The 15,546-nt window shown below is 54.2% G+C and overlaps 2 protein-coding genes across 2 annotated transcripts; both read right to left on the bottom strand.

Moving 5' to 3' along the window:
* Positions 1-644: 644 nt before the first annotated feature.
* LDBPK_291520 (hypothetical protein, unknown function) lies at positions 645-4,430 on the bottom strand (the record flags this gene model as incomplete). The annotated part of the gene is made up of 1 exon (XM_003862523.1): positions 645-4,430. One exon carries the CDS (start codon positions 4,428-4,430, stop codon positions 645-647), a length of 3,786 nt encoding a protein of 1,261 aa, XP_003862571.1.
* A 3,101-nt stretch (positions 4,431-7,531) lies between these two features.
* On the bottom strand, positions 7,532-8,482 carry LDBPK_291510 (RNA binding protein, putative; the record flags this gene model as incomplete). The annotated part of the gene is made up of 1 exon (XM_003862522.1): positions 7,532-8,482. One exon carries the CDS (start codon positions 8,480-8,482, stop codon positions 7,532-7,534), a length of 951 nt encoding a protein of 316 aa, XP_003862570.1.
* Between the last annotated feature and the right edge of the window lie 7,064 nt (positions 8,483-15,546).

Genomic DNA, 15,546 nt, shown 5'->3' with positions numbered 1-15,546 from the left:
CCTGCTGTTTTTTTTTTCATCTGTGGCTGCCTCTTGCCCTGTATCCGAGGAGCGGCCAACATGCTTGCCCCCACCTCTTTTTCCAAGGTCTCCACGAGCGGGCGGTCGTGATCACAGCTATAAGCCTGCCCGTCCCCTGTTGTCACATCCTCTGTCTTTTTAGCCTCGCGTTGGCAACCTTGTCCATGTTTATCTTCCCAACGCTAAGAGAGCCCCCCTCCCTCAGATTCTCTTCGGCAAGAACAAAGGGAGGGTACGGCACCGTGGAGAGGTGGAAGGGTAGAAAATATAGAGAGGAGATAAAGACAGCCTCCACTGTGTATGTCCCCGCTCATACAACCAAAGGCAACGCATACCAATCAGAGAACACACACACACACACGCACGCACAGGAGAAAAAAAAAAAAGAATGAGCCAACACTATAGAAACGGGACAATTCAAAAGAAGTCAAGCCGCACAGGCGCACACAGGCACACGCAGAGATGCGCGTGCCAGCTGAGGTGATATATATATATATATATATATGCACATATATGTCTCTAAAGGGCTGTACAAACACAAGATGGAAACGAAAAGTAGACATCGCGTATGCGCCCAGTGGGGAAGCGGGGGCGATTGATTTGTTCGCCTTCTTTGCCACTTATCACAGGCCGAGCAGGCGCTTGATGGAGAAGCGTTGGTTGGGCCGCTTGACCGGCAGTACCTTGGGGAGGTGCACCTCTGTCGCTGTTAGGCAACCAGCCACCGATCTGTTCGCATCCACTATGCTGCGTGGCACAAGCGCGTTCTGTCGTTGCGGTTTGATCGCCTTCACGGACTCCAACAACACGGTCGTTGTTCGCTGTTGCTGCTTGGCGTACTTGTGAACGTCGCAGAGGTGGCAGCGATCGTGGCAAATGCGTGGAATGAGAAACGCGCTGGACTGCCCGGTTCGCACCTCCTCATCCAAAGGCGTTGCCGAGAGCTCCTGGGACCGCGGATCATCTGTGCCGACTGCGGCAGCGCTGGAGTTCTGCAGCTTAGCCATGCAAGAATGACTCATGCAGCGGCATGAGTGGATAGAGGTGGTCGTAGTGACAATCACTGGCGCTTCCGCGGCGGTGTCGTCTCGTCCGCTGCGCAAGAGGTCGGGCGAAGAGTGCGTGTCGAGCGACTGGGTTTGTGGTAGTTGGGGGCACCGCATGTGAAGACGCTGAATGGCAGCCTTGGCAAACGGCGGCGCATCCGGATGTTCAAGCATCGCGCCCATGGCACGGAGGCGGCTCGGCTGCATCTCCTCGCTCACTGTTCGTGTTGCGATGGTCGCGTCCTGAGCGGAAGCGAAGCCGATCATCACGTCGCGCTGCACTTCGGACTCCTCTTCATCCTGGTAGGCGCTGCTCTGCCCAACCGGCGACAGGAGCACGCGTGCTTTCGAGCGGGTAATGGAGTGCGCTGCGGTGGTCGTCATCGTTGTTGTCGTCGTCGCCACCGACGCTGCATCGCCCTCGCTCGCCCCCACTACTGACCGCGTGGAAGAGTTGAGAAAGATGGTGTGGTGAAACGAGACGTTGTTGGTGAAGTTTGTGACGTTGACCGGGGGGCCAGGCGGTGGTGGCGTTCGCTGCAGGGAACTGCTGCCGGAGCGCTTGGCCCTGCTTGACAAGCCGAGATGAGAACAACAGAAGCTGCTGCGTGGTCGAAGGATGCTACCCACGCCGGCGGCGCATTCGCTGCGCGGGATCAGCCGCAGCAAGTTGCTGCCACCGCAAACACTGCTGTCTGCCGTGCGCAGCTGCGAATCGGTCTTGCGGAGCAACGACGACAACGTCGTCACGCAGACGTCAAGCGGCGCATCTACGGCACCCTCCTCTACCCAGGCTTGAACGCCGGAGGCGGTGAGTGAACAGAAGGACAACCCCTGCGCACCGCACACAAGCGGCGGCACCTTCACAAACGATAGCGGCAGGGAGCCGTGGTGCCCCCGCCCACCGCGTCCACTACGACCGCCGGCGGCGGCGGTGCTTGGGCTACTGCGTCCCAGGGACGAGGAGCGCATCGAGAGAATCGAAGCGGAGCGGAGGAAGGGGTTCACCTGCTGCCTCTCCAGCGAGCGGAGCGAGCTTCGGTGGTGCGCATCAGCCTCCAGTTCTCCCTCGGCCGCCGGTGTTGCCGGGGAGGACTCAGACGTGGTCGTCACGGCCGCCGCAGCGACAACTCCTGGCGAAGCGCCCATGACGCTGTCGTCCAGCGAGATTACTGAGGCGCCAAGGGACACGCAGCTGTTTGGCTTTGCCGGAGTCGCGTTGCCCTGCGGTGACGTCGTGCAAGTGAATGACGGGGTGGTAGCAATGCAGCTGGCGGCATCAGCGTCAGGGGTGGCTGTTACCGAGTCCACGATGTTGGGCGCGCCGCACATTTCAGGACGCGCGCGATGCTGCAAGGCACAACTACCGCGCAGCTGCTTCCGCTGCTGGTCTTCCATGGACTTCCTCCGCGCACATGCCGCGATGCCCGACTGGGCCACGCCGCAGTCACTGATTGGCGCTTTCAAAGTCAAGGTGTGCGCAGCCGGGTGATGCGGAGAGTGAGGCGTGGTCAGGGCAGGCGCATTGCAGGTCTTCTGAGAGTCACGACTCGGCGGCTGCTCACGGGCTTGGTCTTCTTTTTCCTCGGTGGCCGAGGAGAGGGAAGGTGGTGGCCGGGGTGCTGTGCCCAATACGTGACTGGTTTCGGCAACGCGCATAGTGGCCCTGCTGGCGCTCCCGCTGCTGCGGGTGGGAGGAGGCTCGAGCGTCGACGGCCGCGTTCGGGCGCTGTTGCCGCGCCGCATCGCCGCGACGCCGTGCTCGAGGACGCTGGCGCTGGAGCTCGTCGTGCCGGCTGGAGTGCCAAAACTCGTCAGCAAGCCGGCGATGCCCGAGCGCGTGCGACGACCGAGAGGACGCGTCGGCCTTGCGCGAACGCACGCGCTCGGCATCTCAGCGCGTGCAACGAAAGAGTCAGTGAGGGGCAACATTTCAAGCATGTTTCGGGAGGCGTTGACGCTGTACGCCGAGCGGCGGCACGTCGACGATGGCGTGGAGAGGCACTCGCTGTCCGACTGGGGTAAGTGCTGCGTGTCGCAGACCATCACGCAGCTGTCGACGCGGCTCTTGCCCTCCGTCCCGTCTTCCGTTGAAATCAGGCAGCTGAGAGAGCTCTGCGGCCGCGATGACGAGCACGGAGGCGGAACCTGCAAGCCGCCGTCGCAGCCCCCGTTGACCTCCTCGGTGTCGAGTGGTCTCAGCGAGGCCGGCGGGTGTGGACTCAGTAGCCCGAGTAGATGGTTGCCTTCGGACGCGCCGGAGTCGGTTGCGGGCATCCGGGAGGTATCGGAGATCGGCCCAGCCAAAGCAGAGCGGCCGAGGGCCTCTAACGCACGAGATTGCGGACTGCCCGCGTGTGCAGACGGCGCGGGCTGCGGCCGCCGCAGCACCTCCACCACGGTTGGATGGCGAGATGCGAGAGGGACGGAGGTCAAGGGGGGATGGGGCTGAAGTGCGGTGCCGCTCCCAGTGACAGCGCTCGCTTGCATCGCATGCGCAGTGACCGTCTCCGACTCCAGCGCTGTGATGCTGGGGTCGAGCGCTCTCTGCTCGCCGGTGGCGCGCGGGGTGCTGCTGCTGCTGCCGATGTCGTCGCGACGATGTATCGCTCGGGGGTCTGCCTGCTTTTGATGAGGCACGCGGAGTGTAGGGAAGCTCCGCTTTTCCCCCGACACCCGGCCATCTGTCGCGTCCGCCGTGAGCGTGGCCTCCACGGGCAAAATTGACATCAAGGCAGTTTCTGACATGTGCACATGCACGCCGTTGTCATCCAAGCCTGCCCTAGCTCCCCGTGAATCCTGTGTCGGCCCTTGCGGCGAGGCGCGGCACGGCGGAAGAGGTGCGTTCACGACATCCTCGACGTCGCGCGGCACCCTGCTTGGGCGGCGCAAGGGGCGAGTATCACTGTTCTTCCTCGGTGGCAGCGGCAGCTCTGCCTCACGGAAGGTTGGCAGTGAGTGCTGCCGCTGCTCCTGTGACGCTGGTGCGCGGCTGTGCAAGCTGTTGATCGATCTGTCCTTTACAGGGGTAGATGATGTTATCGAGGCATCACCAGTTCTCACAGAAGCATTGAGTGTGTGTGAGGGACTCGGTGTGCTCATGTTTCTGAGGATAGACGAAGACGGCTGCTCCAGAGGTTTGCTCTTTGGAGGCAACGGTGAAGAAGACGTGGGGTCGCGAACCTCAAACTTCACGTCCGGTATCATGACAGGAGGCCTGTTCCCTGTGGCCCGAGATGATGGGTGATGTGCACCGTGCCGGTGCGACTTCTTCTGATGATGCCCACTATAAACCTGAAGGGGCGGGCAGATGCTCTTGCTCTTCTGCAAGCCAGTGTTGCACTGCGTCTCCTGCGAATTCATACGCAGTACCCAGAGGGGCGCACACGAATCAACGAGAGAAAAAAAAAGAGGGAGGAGGCTGGAGGAGGAGAGGGACGAAGCAGAAAACAAAAATATAAATAATCATGCTGTGTCTTACAACGCAAACCTCACAAACGCATATGCATGCGTATGAGTCCAAGCATGAGCGTGAACGCCTTTACATACGCATGTACACGTGTATACACATGTATACACGTATATGTGTGAGTGTGTAAACGATAAAAATGTACACTAACGAAGGCAAGTGAGAAAGGAGAGGCGGAAAAAAATTAAAACATTAAAAACTAAAAGCAAAAAGCAAAAAAAAACACGAAAACAAAAAATGAAACTAACGAAACGCAGGAGCACAATCAAAAGAGGCACAAAGACAAGGCACACGCAACGAAGAGGAGGCGTAGATGATGACGTGTGTAAGGCAGTGTCGGAGAACAGGGAGACACTCAGAGCAAGACAGAGTGAGTTAGCAAAAGAAGAGGGAGAACAACAACAAAGGAAGAAAGCAAAACAAAACGAAAGCAAAGAAGGGAGAGAAGAAGGGGAACGGCGGGTGCGGGTATGCAAGAAGATGGAAAGCACACGGACTATCAAGTGAGCTCGGAACCTTCGTTCCTGTTGTGTTTTTTTTTTTGTTTCTCTTGTTGCGTCTCTCTCTCTCACGCTCACCCTCAACACGCACGCGCGCGCACACACAAGACACAAGACACGCAAGCAAGATATTTATGTCTTTACGTATCGCGCCTTTCTCTTTTGCAGGTAAGCTCCCTCTCTCTCCCTCACTTTTAAGTTTTCTTTCCTCGGCGTACTGCAAAGTACTAAAAGAAGAGAAAGTATGGAGAAGGAAAGGACCCTCTGACAGGAGTTCAGATAGTCAGACAACTAAACGATATGTATGTATATGTGTATGTGGATATATGTGTATAGACGCTTATGAGAGAGTCACGAAGGGGTGGGGAGAAACTGCAATGACAAGAAGCATTCAAAAAGGAAAGGAGAGCCCCCACCACCAAGAAGCAAAAAAAAAATCGCAGATGGGCTGGTAAAAAAAAGGGAGGGACGATAGCCATTCGTCTCCTTTGCTTGCCTGTCTGCGTGAGAGACCCGGCACGCGTGTGTAGTCGCCGTCGTAATGAACCCGTGCGCGGGGGGGGGGGGCGTGTAGGAGTGAGTAAGGGAGAAGAGAAACCAACGAGCCACCAAAAACAAGCACGTGCGCCCCTCACATGTCAAGAGCAATGCACAAGGAAAGAACACTAATAAGAAACAAATCGATGTGTGTGATAGCAAGCAAGCTCGGAGAAGGAAGAGGAAAAAGAATGAGGAACCGGAAAAGGTGGGAAAAAGAGAGCAAGCACAAAACAAAAAACGTGTATGCCTCCCTCTCTCCGTTTGAAACGCTTAGGGGCGTGTATGATGGGTCTCAGGGGGATGCGTGCGTCGGCGTATGTGGCGACAGAAAAGAGAGAGGAGTGGGAAGGAGTCAGAACGAGCTGCAGTGAGAAGAAAGGATGGGTAATACGTGAAGGCGGAAGAGGAAGATGTACTGTCTTCGTTGAATGCTCCTTCTTTGTTGCCAACAACGCAAGCACACACACAAGCGAGGACTTCGTGTCAAACCACAATAATGGGGAGTGAGAGGGAGAGAAAGGGGGGAGGTGAAGTTAGTGACTCTTCTCTCTGGCAGTGCTGGCCGGAACGTTGGGCAGGTGAGCGTCTACTTTGGTGCTCACCTTTCCACTTGCTCCGACTCCGCTTTTGCCTCGGGAACCACGGAAAAAAAAATGCGAGTGCCCAGGCAGGCAACCCCCTCCCTAGCCGGTGCTCTGCTTTCTTCTCCAGGATGCGTCGCTTATATGGCGAATGTTCGTTCTGTGATTCTGCGCGAGTGATGCCGGATGCCCCTCTTTCTTATTTATGTCTGTGTAAAGACGCTCGATGATGAGGCAAGCTACGGCAGGCGCGCGGACGAACACGTGAATGCGGATGACTTCCCTCTTCGCTTACTGCACGAGTATGTTCGTGGGTGCATGCTAAGGTGAGCATCAGCCGGCACGTGAAGGACGGGTATGAAGAAAAGTTCCCAGTGCGGCAGCCGGCAGCGAGGAAGAGAGAAAAGGGGGGAAAAAGAAGGAAGAGGCTGAAGAGAAGCAAACAGGCGACAGCACACACAAACGCCTGTGGCTTACAGTGTGCCTACTCAGCTAAGCTGCAAGCGCACGGGCGTGCGACCGCGAGTGTGCGTTCAGCCACCACCCACCGCCAAAAAGTAAAGGTGCCACAGCGACGTCTATCCGGTGCGACTGTGTGTCTTCTCGACCCTTTCCCACTCTCTCGCCTTTATCCCACCCCCAAGAGGCGGCCCTCATCCTGTCGAGAGTCGTTTAGGTTCTGCGTGATACTAATAGGCCGGTGCCGTGGTACTGAATACTGGGATAAGGCCGACAAAGCAAGAGAGAGAGAGACGTTCTGGCAGTACTGCGTTGTAACGGCGACGCTCCCTAGCAGCTGCAAAGTCTCATGCATGCTGCCAGAGGTAAAACAGCAACAAAAAAGGACAGCACACACTGCAATGACGGAGGCCCACTTCGAGACTGTCGAAAAGGCACTCCAACCTCTATCTTGCGTGTGCCGTCGGCATGAATTTATGGCCTCGCCGACCTCACACTTGCAAGTCTACGCCTGTTCTCCGCTGCCTTACTATTGTTTGTTTTGTTTTTCGTGTTAGCCGAAGGTGTGCTCGACATGTATACACACACGCACGCAAGCAAGCACACATTGTGACGCAGAATATGCGTGAGAGACAGAGAGACGGGCAGCAACATCACCACCGTAGGACGGTCAAAGACGACAACGATGGTGTCGTGTTGAAGGTGACCCCGACCACTGGCGCCCCGCATGCCGTTACACTTACGCGTTAATGCAGAGTTTTCTTCTGTGTTCTCGATCAAAAACGTACCACACCGCGCCAGAGACAAGTGCAGAGGCAGCGCCGCATAACAGCGCTGTCAAAATGTTCACACCCCGATGCCACACGGCACAGCTGTGTTCAAACGACTCCACTACTCGCCACGCACGTGTTTGTCTTACGCAACCGACACGTTGCCCTCGCTGTCGATCTTCAAGGCACCCAATTCGGCCGCTGTCTCCACCGCGTGGCGCACCGACTTAGCAATTCGCTTAGCGTACCGCTCCACGAGCTCCTTCGCAACATCCTTGGTGCGCATGGAGGAGACACCGCTGTTGCGCAGGACGTCTGCCACGATGTCAGCCACCTCTTCGCTGGTGCCTAACAGGAAGGTGGGCACCATGCAGTCCCTCGACATCGTGGAACGCGGCAGGAGCAGTGGCGTATCCTTCTTGCCGGGATGTGTCACCTTGCATTCTCCCTCGTCCTTCACCTCCTTGGGCCGACGGTGCGGCACCGAGGCGGCAGGCGATGCGGTGCCCTTCTTCGCTCCAGGCTTCCAGTTTGCAGGCGACCGCTCCGTCAGGACAGGCGCAGCCTCCGGTAGCGCCGACGACGGCGTCGAGGAGGCTGAGCAAACCGTTTTTGCCTTCTTGTGCGCAGGTGCCACCGGCGCTGTGGGGACACCTCTTCCCATCCCCTCGTCGTCGGAAGAGGAGAGGCACAAGCCAGGACACGGGCGCTTGCGGTACGCGATCGCGCTTGGCTTTTGGTGTCCGTTGGATGCACCTGCACCCTTACCGCTGCTCTGGGTCACCCAGTCGCCGTCGCTGCTGTCATCAGAAGAGCTGAGGTCGTTCATTGGCGCACGCGGCTGGCGCCCAATACCGCTGCGTGGCGCTTCCGCCAACTTGGCGGCCTTGCTGCCGTTCCTGAGCTTTTCCTTCCACTTTCCTTGGTACTTCTCCTCCTCCGTCACGCAGGACGTGTGCCCCTTGACGGTGCCTAAGTCGAACAACTGCATGCAATCGACGCAGGTGAAGGTATCGCAACCGCAGGCATATGCATGGCTCTGCACCTTCGGCTTCTTCACCACATCCTGGCAGTAGTTGCACGTAAACGACACCATAATAACCGCAAAAAAAAACTTCTACTGCCCCGTTTTAGCGTGTATGTCTGTGAAGGATGATCGACCGATAACGACGGGAGGGATAGAGGTGAACGGGATCGATGATGGGAGGGCGAGGGGGGTGAGTGGGTGATGTCTCATGTGTGCCTGAGTGGGCGTGTGCGTGTATGTAGGAATAGGTTCGTCTGACCTTTGCTGTTGTTCGTCCTTCACGCAAAGACCCCGTTCAGAGCAGCGAGTGCATCGACAAAACGTGAAAATAAGGTGATAGAGGGAGAGTGTGAAGTTCAGATAGGGAATCTGAGCACGGTGTGCCTTCCACTTGATGGAGAAGAGAGACGTCCACAATGTCGAGGCGAGGGAGGTGAGAGGCACGCCCTACACGCCTGTTTGGCGAAGGGTGACCGTATGTTAGTCAAGCACCGCGTCAAGAACTGTCCAGTGGAACACGGGATCGTTACAGAGCGCTAGCATCGAGCGTGTAGGGCAACGCGCAGGAGGACAAGAAGGTGACCGCGCACCATACTGCTCCCATATGCGCCTCTCTGTCACTATACACAGCCGAATAGGCCGAAGTGCCCCCCGCCAGCCTCACTCCCTTCCTTCTCTTGCGGCGCGCCTACACAGGAAGGCAGCAGTTGTATCTCTCTCTGTCCCGAAGCAACGCCATCGCATCCGACCATGCAATCTGCACGCACTCGCAAGCGGCCCCTAGTTGCACCTTTGCTTCGAAGAAGAGCGCCACACCCTCCCCTTCCCCACACACAGAGAGAGACAAGCCGCTTATGTTTATGCTGATGTCTTTGTTTGCTTGTTTGTTTCCGACGTGTATGTCACCTTCAGCCATTTCATCCTTTTCTGTGCTTGTGTTACCAGCGCCTTCGCGTTTTCAGCCTTCTCCTCATCCGGAGAGCAACGCAAAAAACATAGAAGAAGAGACAAGAAGCCGCAACACTACCTCAACGGCCACGCGCTACGGCATGGGCAACTTCCTCTGTGACGGCGGTGTCGCGCTCCGCTCGCTCTCGCTCTTGTTCGCGTAGGCTCTGTTGCACCCTAGAGAGAGAAGACACATAAAAAAAATGCATCCGAGTAGCGAAGATGAACAGAATCAGCCAAAATCAAGCAGCAAAGCCTTTAAAAGCAAACCGCCAGCCCAACTAACCATACGCAAGCACACACAGAAAGAAAGAGACATGCACATAGATGCCGCACACCCGCACACCCACACAAAACCAAAACCCAAACGTGAAGCACAACCGCACTGCAAAACGCCAGCATGCCAAGCTCGCACAGAAAAATAAAACAGCGAAGGAGAACGACAACATTGCGGAAAGAAAATAAACAAACAACTCAAAGAGGGATAAAAACGGCGGCACACAGAAGACAAGAAAAAAAAAAAGCGGCGGCACACATAAGAAAAGAAAAAAAAAGCGTCAACGCGCGCTTGTATATGCACGCTTTGTTTCTGTTGTGAGTTCGGTTGTGTGCACGTTGTTCCGTGGCTGCTTGTGCTTCTGTGTGTCTTCATACATATCTGCCTGCGCGTGTGCGTGTGCGTGTGCGTGTGTGCATGGGCGTGGGCTTTGATTATCAGCAGTTGCGCGAGTGCGCATACGCACACACACACACACACACACACTTACACAAGACAAAAACAAGGATAAAGGTGGAGACAGAGAGAGACACAAGCACGAATCCACGCACAAACACACACATATGCACGCACACTGGGATACTAAGGACACAATACACATGGCACACGACAAACTTTACTAACGACGCGCACGAGAACATGCATACATGCCACACATAAATACATACAAAAGCATCGACACACAAGCACGCAAACTTCAACGGAAGAGAACCCCATCGGAAAAGGAAAAACAAAACTGAAAAAGGCACAAAAAGATGGAATAAGAGGTACGAAGAACAATGACAAGATGGGGAGAAGAACTACAGGCAATCCCCTCCCGCCGAAAAACAACACACAACAACGAAACTGAAAACATACAGATGGGGAAGGCAGAGCTCGCAGGAACAACCAACACGCACGCGCTAAGTGCATATATATACATACATATATATATATATATATGACGCAGCAAGAGAGATGAAAGAGAAAGAAAGGAGTTGAAAAAAAAAAAAACGACACAAGCCTCGGAGGCAAAAGGGAAAAAGATGGAAAGAAAGGGGAGACGTTTCAAAAGACCAAAGACTAACCAGATTCCACCATCGTTCGGCTTTCGTGTCTTTTTTTTTGTAATGCGAAACAAAGTATCCCTCGTTGTTGTTGTCCTTCTTTGGTTGTTTGTTTGTTTCTTGTTGTTTTCTGCTGTTTTTTTTTTTGTGAGGGGGAGGCGAGAGGTGAAGGGAGAGGAAGGGCTTTTCCATATCGTTTTTTTTTTTCGCTTGTTTTTCTTGTGTTTGTTGCTGTTGCCCAGAGTAAGCTCTCCAAGAAAGGAAGACAAAAAATTTAACGCAAAGTTGACAAGGACAAGCCCCTTGAAGCGCTGGAGATGAAAAAAAAAGAATCATGATTACAGGCCAACAGAAAAAGATACAAGAACAGGTGCGAAGGAGAGAGGGCGGAGGTGCAGGAGAAGGATAGGTAGAGAGAGAAAGCAAGCGGCTGTGTTGCTGTTGCCTCTACCCGTGTTGGTTTGTATTTTCTCATCCCTCTCTTCGCTTATTGACATAGGGAGAAAATGAGAACGGATGGCGCCGATTGCGTCTGTGTATACGCGTGTGTGTGCGCACTTTTTCTTCTTCACCTATTCCGCCACCCTTGCGTCTCGCCAGCGTTCTGCTGCCTCTGCCCACCCCGCACCCCTTTTCGCCCCCCCCCCACACTCCGATTTTCGCTCAGTGGCTTTCTTCTAGCTCTTCTCGTTGAAGAACACCAGAGACAGCATGCCTGTGTGCATGTGCTTGTGTGCTGTGGCTGCCTTCAGCTGCAGAGCCAAGAAGAAAAGCGGCGAAGGAGGAGGCAAAACGAAAGAGGAACAGAGAGAGAGGAGCCACCGTAGACGAGGGGCGGGCGAGGAAGGCGAACGCTTGTGCGCGCGTGTGTTCGGGGAGAGATTCAAAAGTGCCGCCACACATGGCGCACGTATGCAGACATATACATAGATATGCAGGCAAAGGGGGATGTAGATGAGCACGAACACACATACACATCACCCCCACATCACCGCACTCGTCGCTGTCATGGATCAGCAAAGCGTGCATGAGAAAACAACACAAAAAAAAATGACACGCAGAGTAGGCGGCGCCAAAGTCCCCAGAAAAGGCAAAAAAAAAAGAGCGGAGGAGTACTTTGGACACAGGTCACTGTCACGAGCAACAGCAAACAAAAAAGGGGGAGAGGATGGGGAAGGGGGGGGGGGGCAACAACAGCAACCAGAAAAAAAAAGGAAGGTTCGGGTACGCAAGGCGCGCGCATCAAAGAGGTATTCAAACGCGCACACACATACACACACACACACACACACAACAAAAGTAACATGACGGTTGTGGTTCAGTGGCGGCGCGGGGGAGACTTGTAGATGTGCACGAACGGAAAGTGCACGCATGAGCAAAATACGGTAAAAAACGTGCCAGCTGACCTTCTCTTTCTTCTGGGGTCTTCCGCGCCCCTTCTCCGCAGACATCGGCGCAGCTGATCTCTAGGGTACAGCTGCGGACCAAGACAGAACAGTTCCAATGCATAGACACACAGAGGAAAAACGTTCGGCGTCCACCCAGCCATGTGCACTTTCGTTTTGCTTCCATCGTCCTCGTTAGACCGCTGTTGCAGTCTGCAAACAAAAAACGTTTTCTTCGGTTTCGTGTTCTTCCCTTTCCAGCTATCCCGTGGACAGAGAGGATGAATGAGGGGAGAGAGGACGTTCAGCGTGGCCCAAGGGGCCGCAGTGGAAAAAGAAGCTAGTCAACAAAAATGGGAGAACGAAAGTCAACATATCTGCGAGTGAAGAAAGAGAGAGCACGCCGGAATCGAGATGGAACTAGAACCTACAGCATGCCAGCAGCAGCTACCACACATCTCCCTCTCCGCTCTCACCGGCGCTACCTGTATAAAAAAGCTGCGTGTGCACGTGTGGGTGAGTTTGGGGAGAGGGCAGGTGCGTCTTGTCTCCCTCTTACTTTTTTTCCATGCCTGGATAGTATCGTCTCGGTATTCTTGTCGCTCCACCACCACCTCCTGCCACCCACTACCTTTCACATTATTGGCAAGGCAAATCAGCAGACGAAGAGAGGGGTAGAACAACCGAAGCGAGAACGGTGGAAATCGGAACAAAACGAATGAAGAAAGGAAAGCAAGAGATAGACGGACTCGGGAAAAAGCAGGGGAGGGGGAAGGGCCGTGTGTGTGGGGGGAGGGAGGCCGAAAGAGAAGGAGGCAAAACATTTATAGGGGAAAATGGAGGTGGGGAGGACGACTTGGTGCCAGTGAGAAACGCGGGCTTGATTTCGCCCCGGTCTTCAAGGGAAGAAAGGCACCCTGCGCGCACTTGCTTGCCCCGTATCCTCACGCATGCGTGCGCGCACACGCAGGCACACGTACAAAGAGAGGGGGTACGAGTAGAAGCGAAGACGCACACACGCGCACAGGAAAAGAGGGGTAAAAGACACACGGCAATCAGCCACTTCTTTTGATCGCGCAGGCTCAGGGACACAAAAGCGTGTCGCGAATCGAAAAAAAAGGGGGTGGGAAGGGTCAGCCCAAGTGTCACGACGAAGAGGAGCTGAGACGCACGAAGGAAGTGAACGAGGGGAGGGGTTGGTGAAAAAGAGGCGTGTGATGGCTTTGCACTTTTCTCTCTAGAAGAGGGGAATCACATGAAGAGGGTGGACGAGGGACCGCAGGGGAGTGCGTGTGCGCGTTTGGAGCGTCCGCCTTCATGGTTTGCTTTCCACATGATAGACTTGGTAGAGCGAAGTACGATACGGTCCAAAAACAAAAAAAAACACGCTAAGAGAGAATAGAACACTGAGGACTAGGACAAAAGAGACCAGAAATACTAGAGAGACACACGCACACACTTGACAGACAGACAGAGAGCGTTTCGCGGGCGTGCGTAGGAGAGATGTAGAGAAGGAGCATTCAAGCGACAAGAGGAGTCAAGAAAAAATCGAGAAAGGAGGTCTCCTCAGCATCACTAGCCAAAATTAACAACGGAAAGGAAAAGAAGCGGAGTCGAAGAAGAGGGAAGTAACAACGACAAGCATATAAAAAGGTGATGGAAAAGAGGAAACAAGAGAAAGATAAGGATGTACCGTATCAATCAAAGGGAAAACATGCTCTGGAGAAACCGCGAAGCGTACAGGTGTGTCGAAGGGGCCACCAAGGGTACACAAGACACACAATGAAGGGTGAAAAAAATGAATGCGTTGTTGCACGGGTAAGAGTAGGGTGTTGGCGGTGGTGTAAAAGGAGGAAAGAAAAATACACGTGCGGGAGGTAAAAGATGCAGGAAAAGAGAGATCAGCAGTGTGTGTGCTCCCACCTCACAGCAACAGAGAGCTCTGTAGGTGTACGGGAGTGGAAAAACAGGAAAGAGGGGGAGGGGCGTAGCAGCTACCTCTGTGCGTATTGGAGGGGGGTCCCTTGCTTCCTGTTTTGAGGAAGGCAGATAATGGGCACCCGTCATAGCCTACCTTCGGGAAATACCAAAGAGGCTGAAAAGGAGACGCGGAGATGCGCGAGGAGCGAAACATAGCACGAACGAAAAACGAAAAGAAAAGGAGGTGGTGTGACAGACAGACAGATGCGCTAAATCTACCAGACACGCTTACACATATACGCGCAAAGAACAAACATGAAAACAATTTTGCAGTTTTCCGTCCAGCGTGTGTGTGTAAGTGCGTGCGGGCGCGTTCGCGTCGCCAGTGTTCTCCTTTTCTGTTCTTGAGTCTCTATTCGCCCGGTCTCGGCTCGATATTGGCGGTGCTGCGGCACACAGACAGCATACACGTCCCAATCCGCAGATGCAGAGAACAGCAGAGAGGACAAGGAGTGAGCATGCACAGCTGTTTGTCCCCCCCCCCTTCCACCCCCTAAAGTAGAAAGCGCAAAGGCAAAAAAGCAGAAAAAATAAAAGCAATAAGAGACTGGAGAAAGGGAGGAGGAAACATAGACGGGAGAGGACTTCCACGCACAAGCATACCTGTGAAAGCGAGACGGAGCAAAGAACGATGAAAAAACGCATTAAATGATACCTGGAGTGGCGTGAGTCGCATAAGCGAGAGAACACAGAATCGTGCGCATGTGTGTGCCTCTCGGTGGGCGGTTGTGTAGGTGCGGGTAGTCGAGTGCGCGCGCACCATCTACTTTTAAGAGATCGCCTGTTTACACAGCCGTGGTAGCACAGCGATGCGAGGCCCACGCATACACAAAACACCAAAGCCGAAAGGTGGAGAAAAGGGAAAAGGCCAGCACACTAAAAGAAACAACGAAAAAAAAAAAGATAAACAGGTACATCACGACTTCAACTAGAGCGATGAACATACAAACGCAAGCTTGGCTCTGACGACTTAGAAAAGCACACAGCGCGAGTGCGAGGAGAAATAAAGACGGAGAGTGGAGGAGGGCGTCAATCAAGAGAACAACAAAGTAAACAATGACAGCATACACACGCGCGTGAGCGAGAAAGAAAAAGAAAACCTTGAATTACAAAAAAAAAAAACAAAGAAAAGCAAAACAAAGGGGGGAAAACGTCCCAGTGAAGTCAGTCAAGGCAAGCCACGGAAGGGAAAACGGCACAGCGCAGAAAAAGAAATATGCGAGCACATTTGCACATATACATATGTATACCTATGCATGTATATATATGTATATATATATATATATGTCATCGACGCAGAACATATATATTCGCAGAGCACACAGCGCAGCCTGCAAACCGAAAAACAAAACGCCGACCACACATATAGTAAAACACGAAACTACAAAAAGACTCCCGCTTCCGCGTGCCCTCATGCGATATGAGGGAGTGAACTAACAGCCGTCGCCAAGCACACGGAGGAGATGGCTTGGGGGAGGAGTAGGAGGGAAGGGGGGG

The sequence above is a fragment of the Leishmania donovani genome, chromosome 29 (assembly GCF_000227135.1).
Source record: "Leishmania donovani BPK282A1 complete genome, chromosome 29".
Classification (NCBI taxonomy): domain Eukaryota; phylum Euglenozoa; class Kinetoplastea; order Trypanosomatida; family Trypanosomatidae; genus Leishmania; species Leishmania donovani.
Note: the sequence above shows the minus strand (reverse complement) of the source record. Positions and strands in the feature narration are given on the sequence as shown.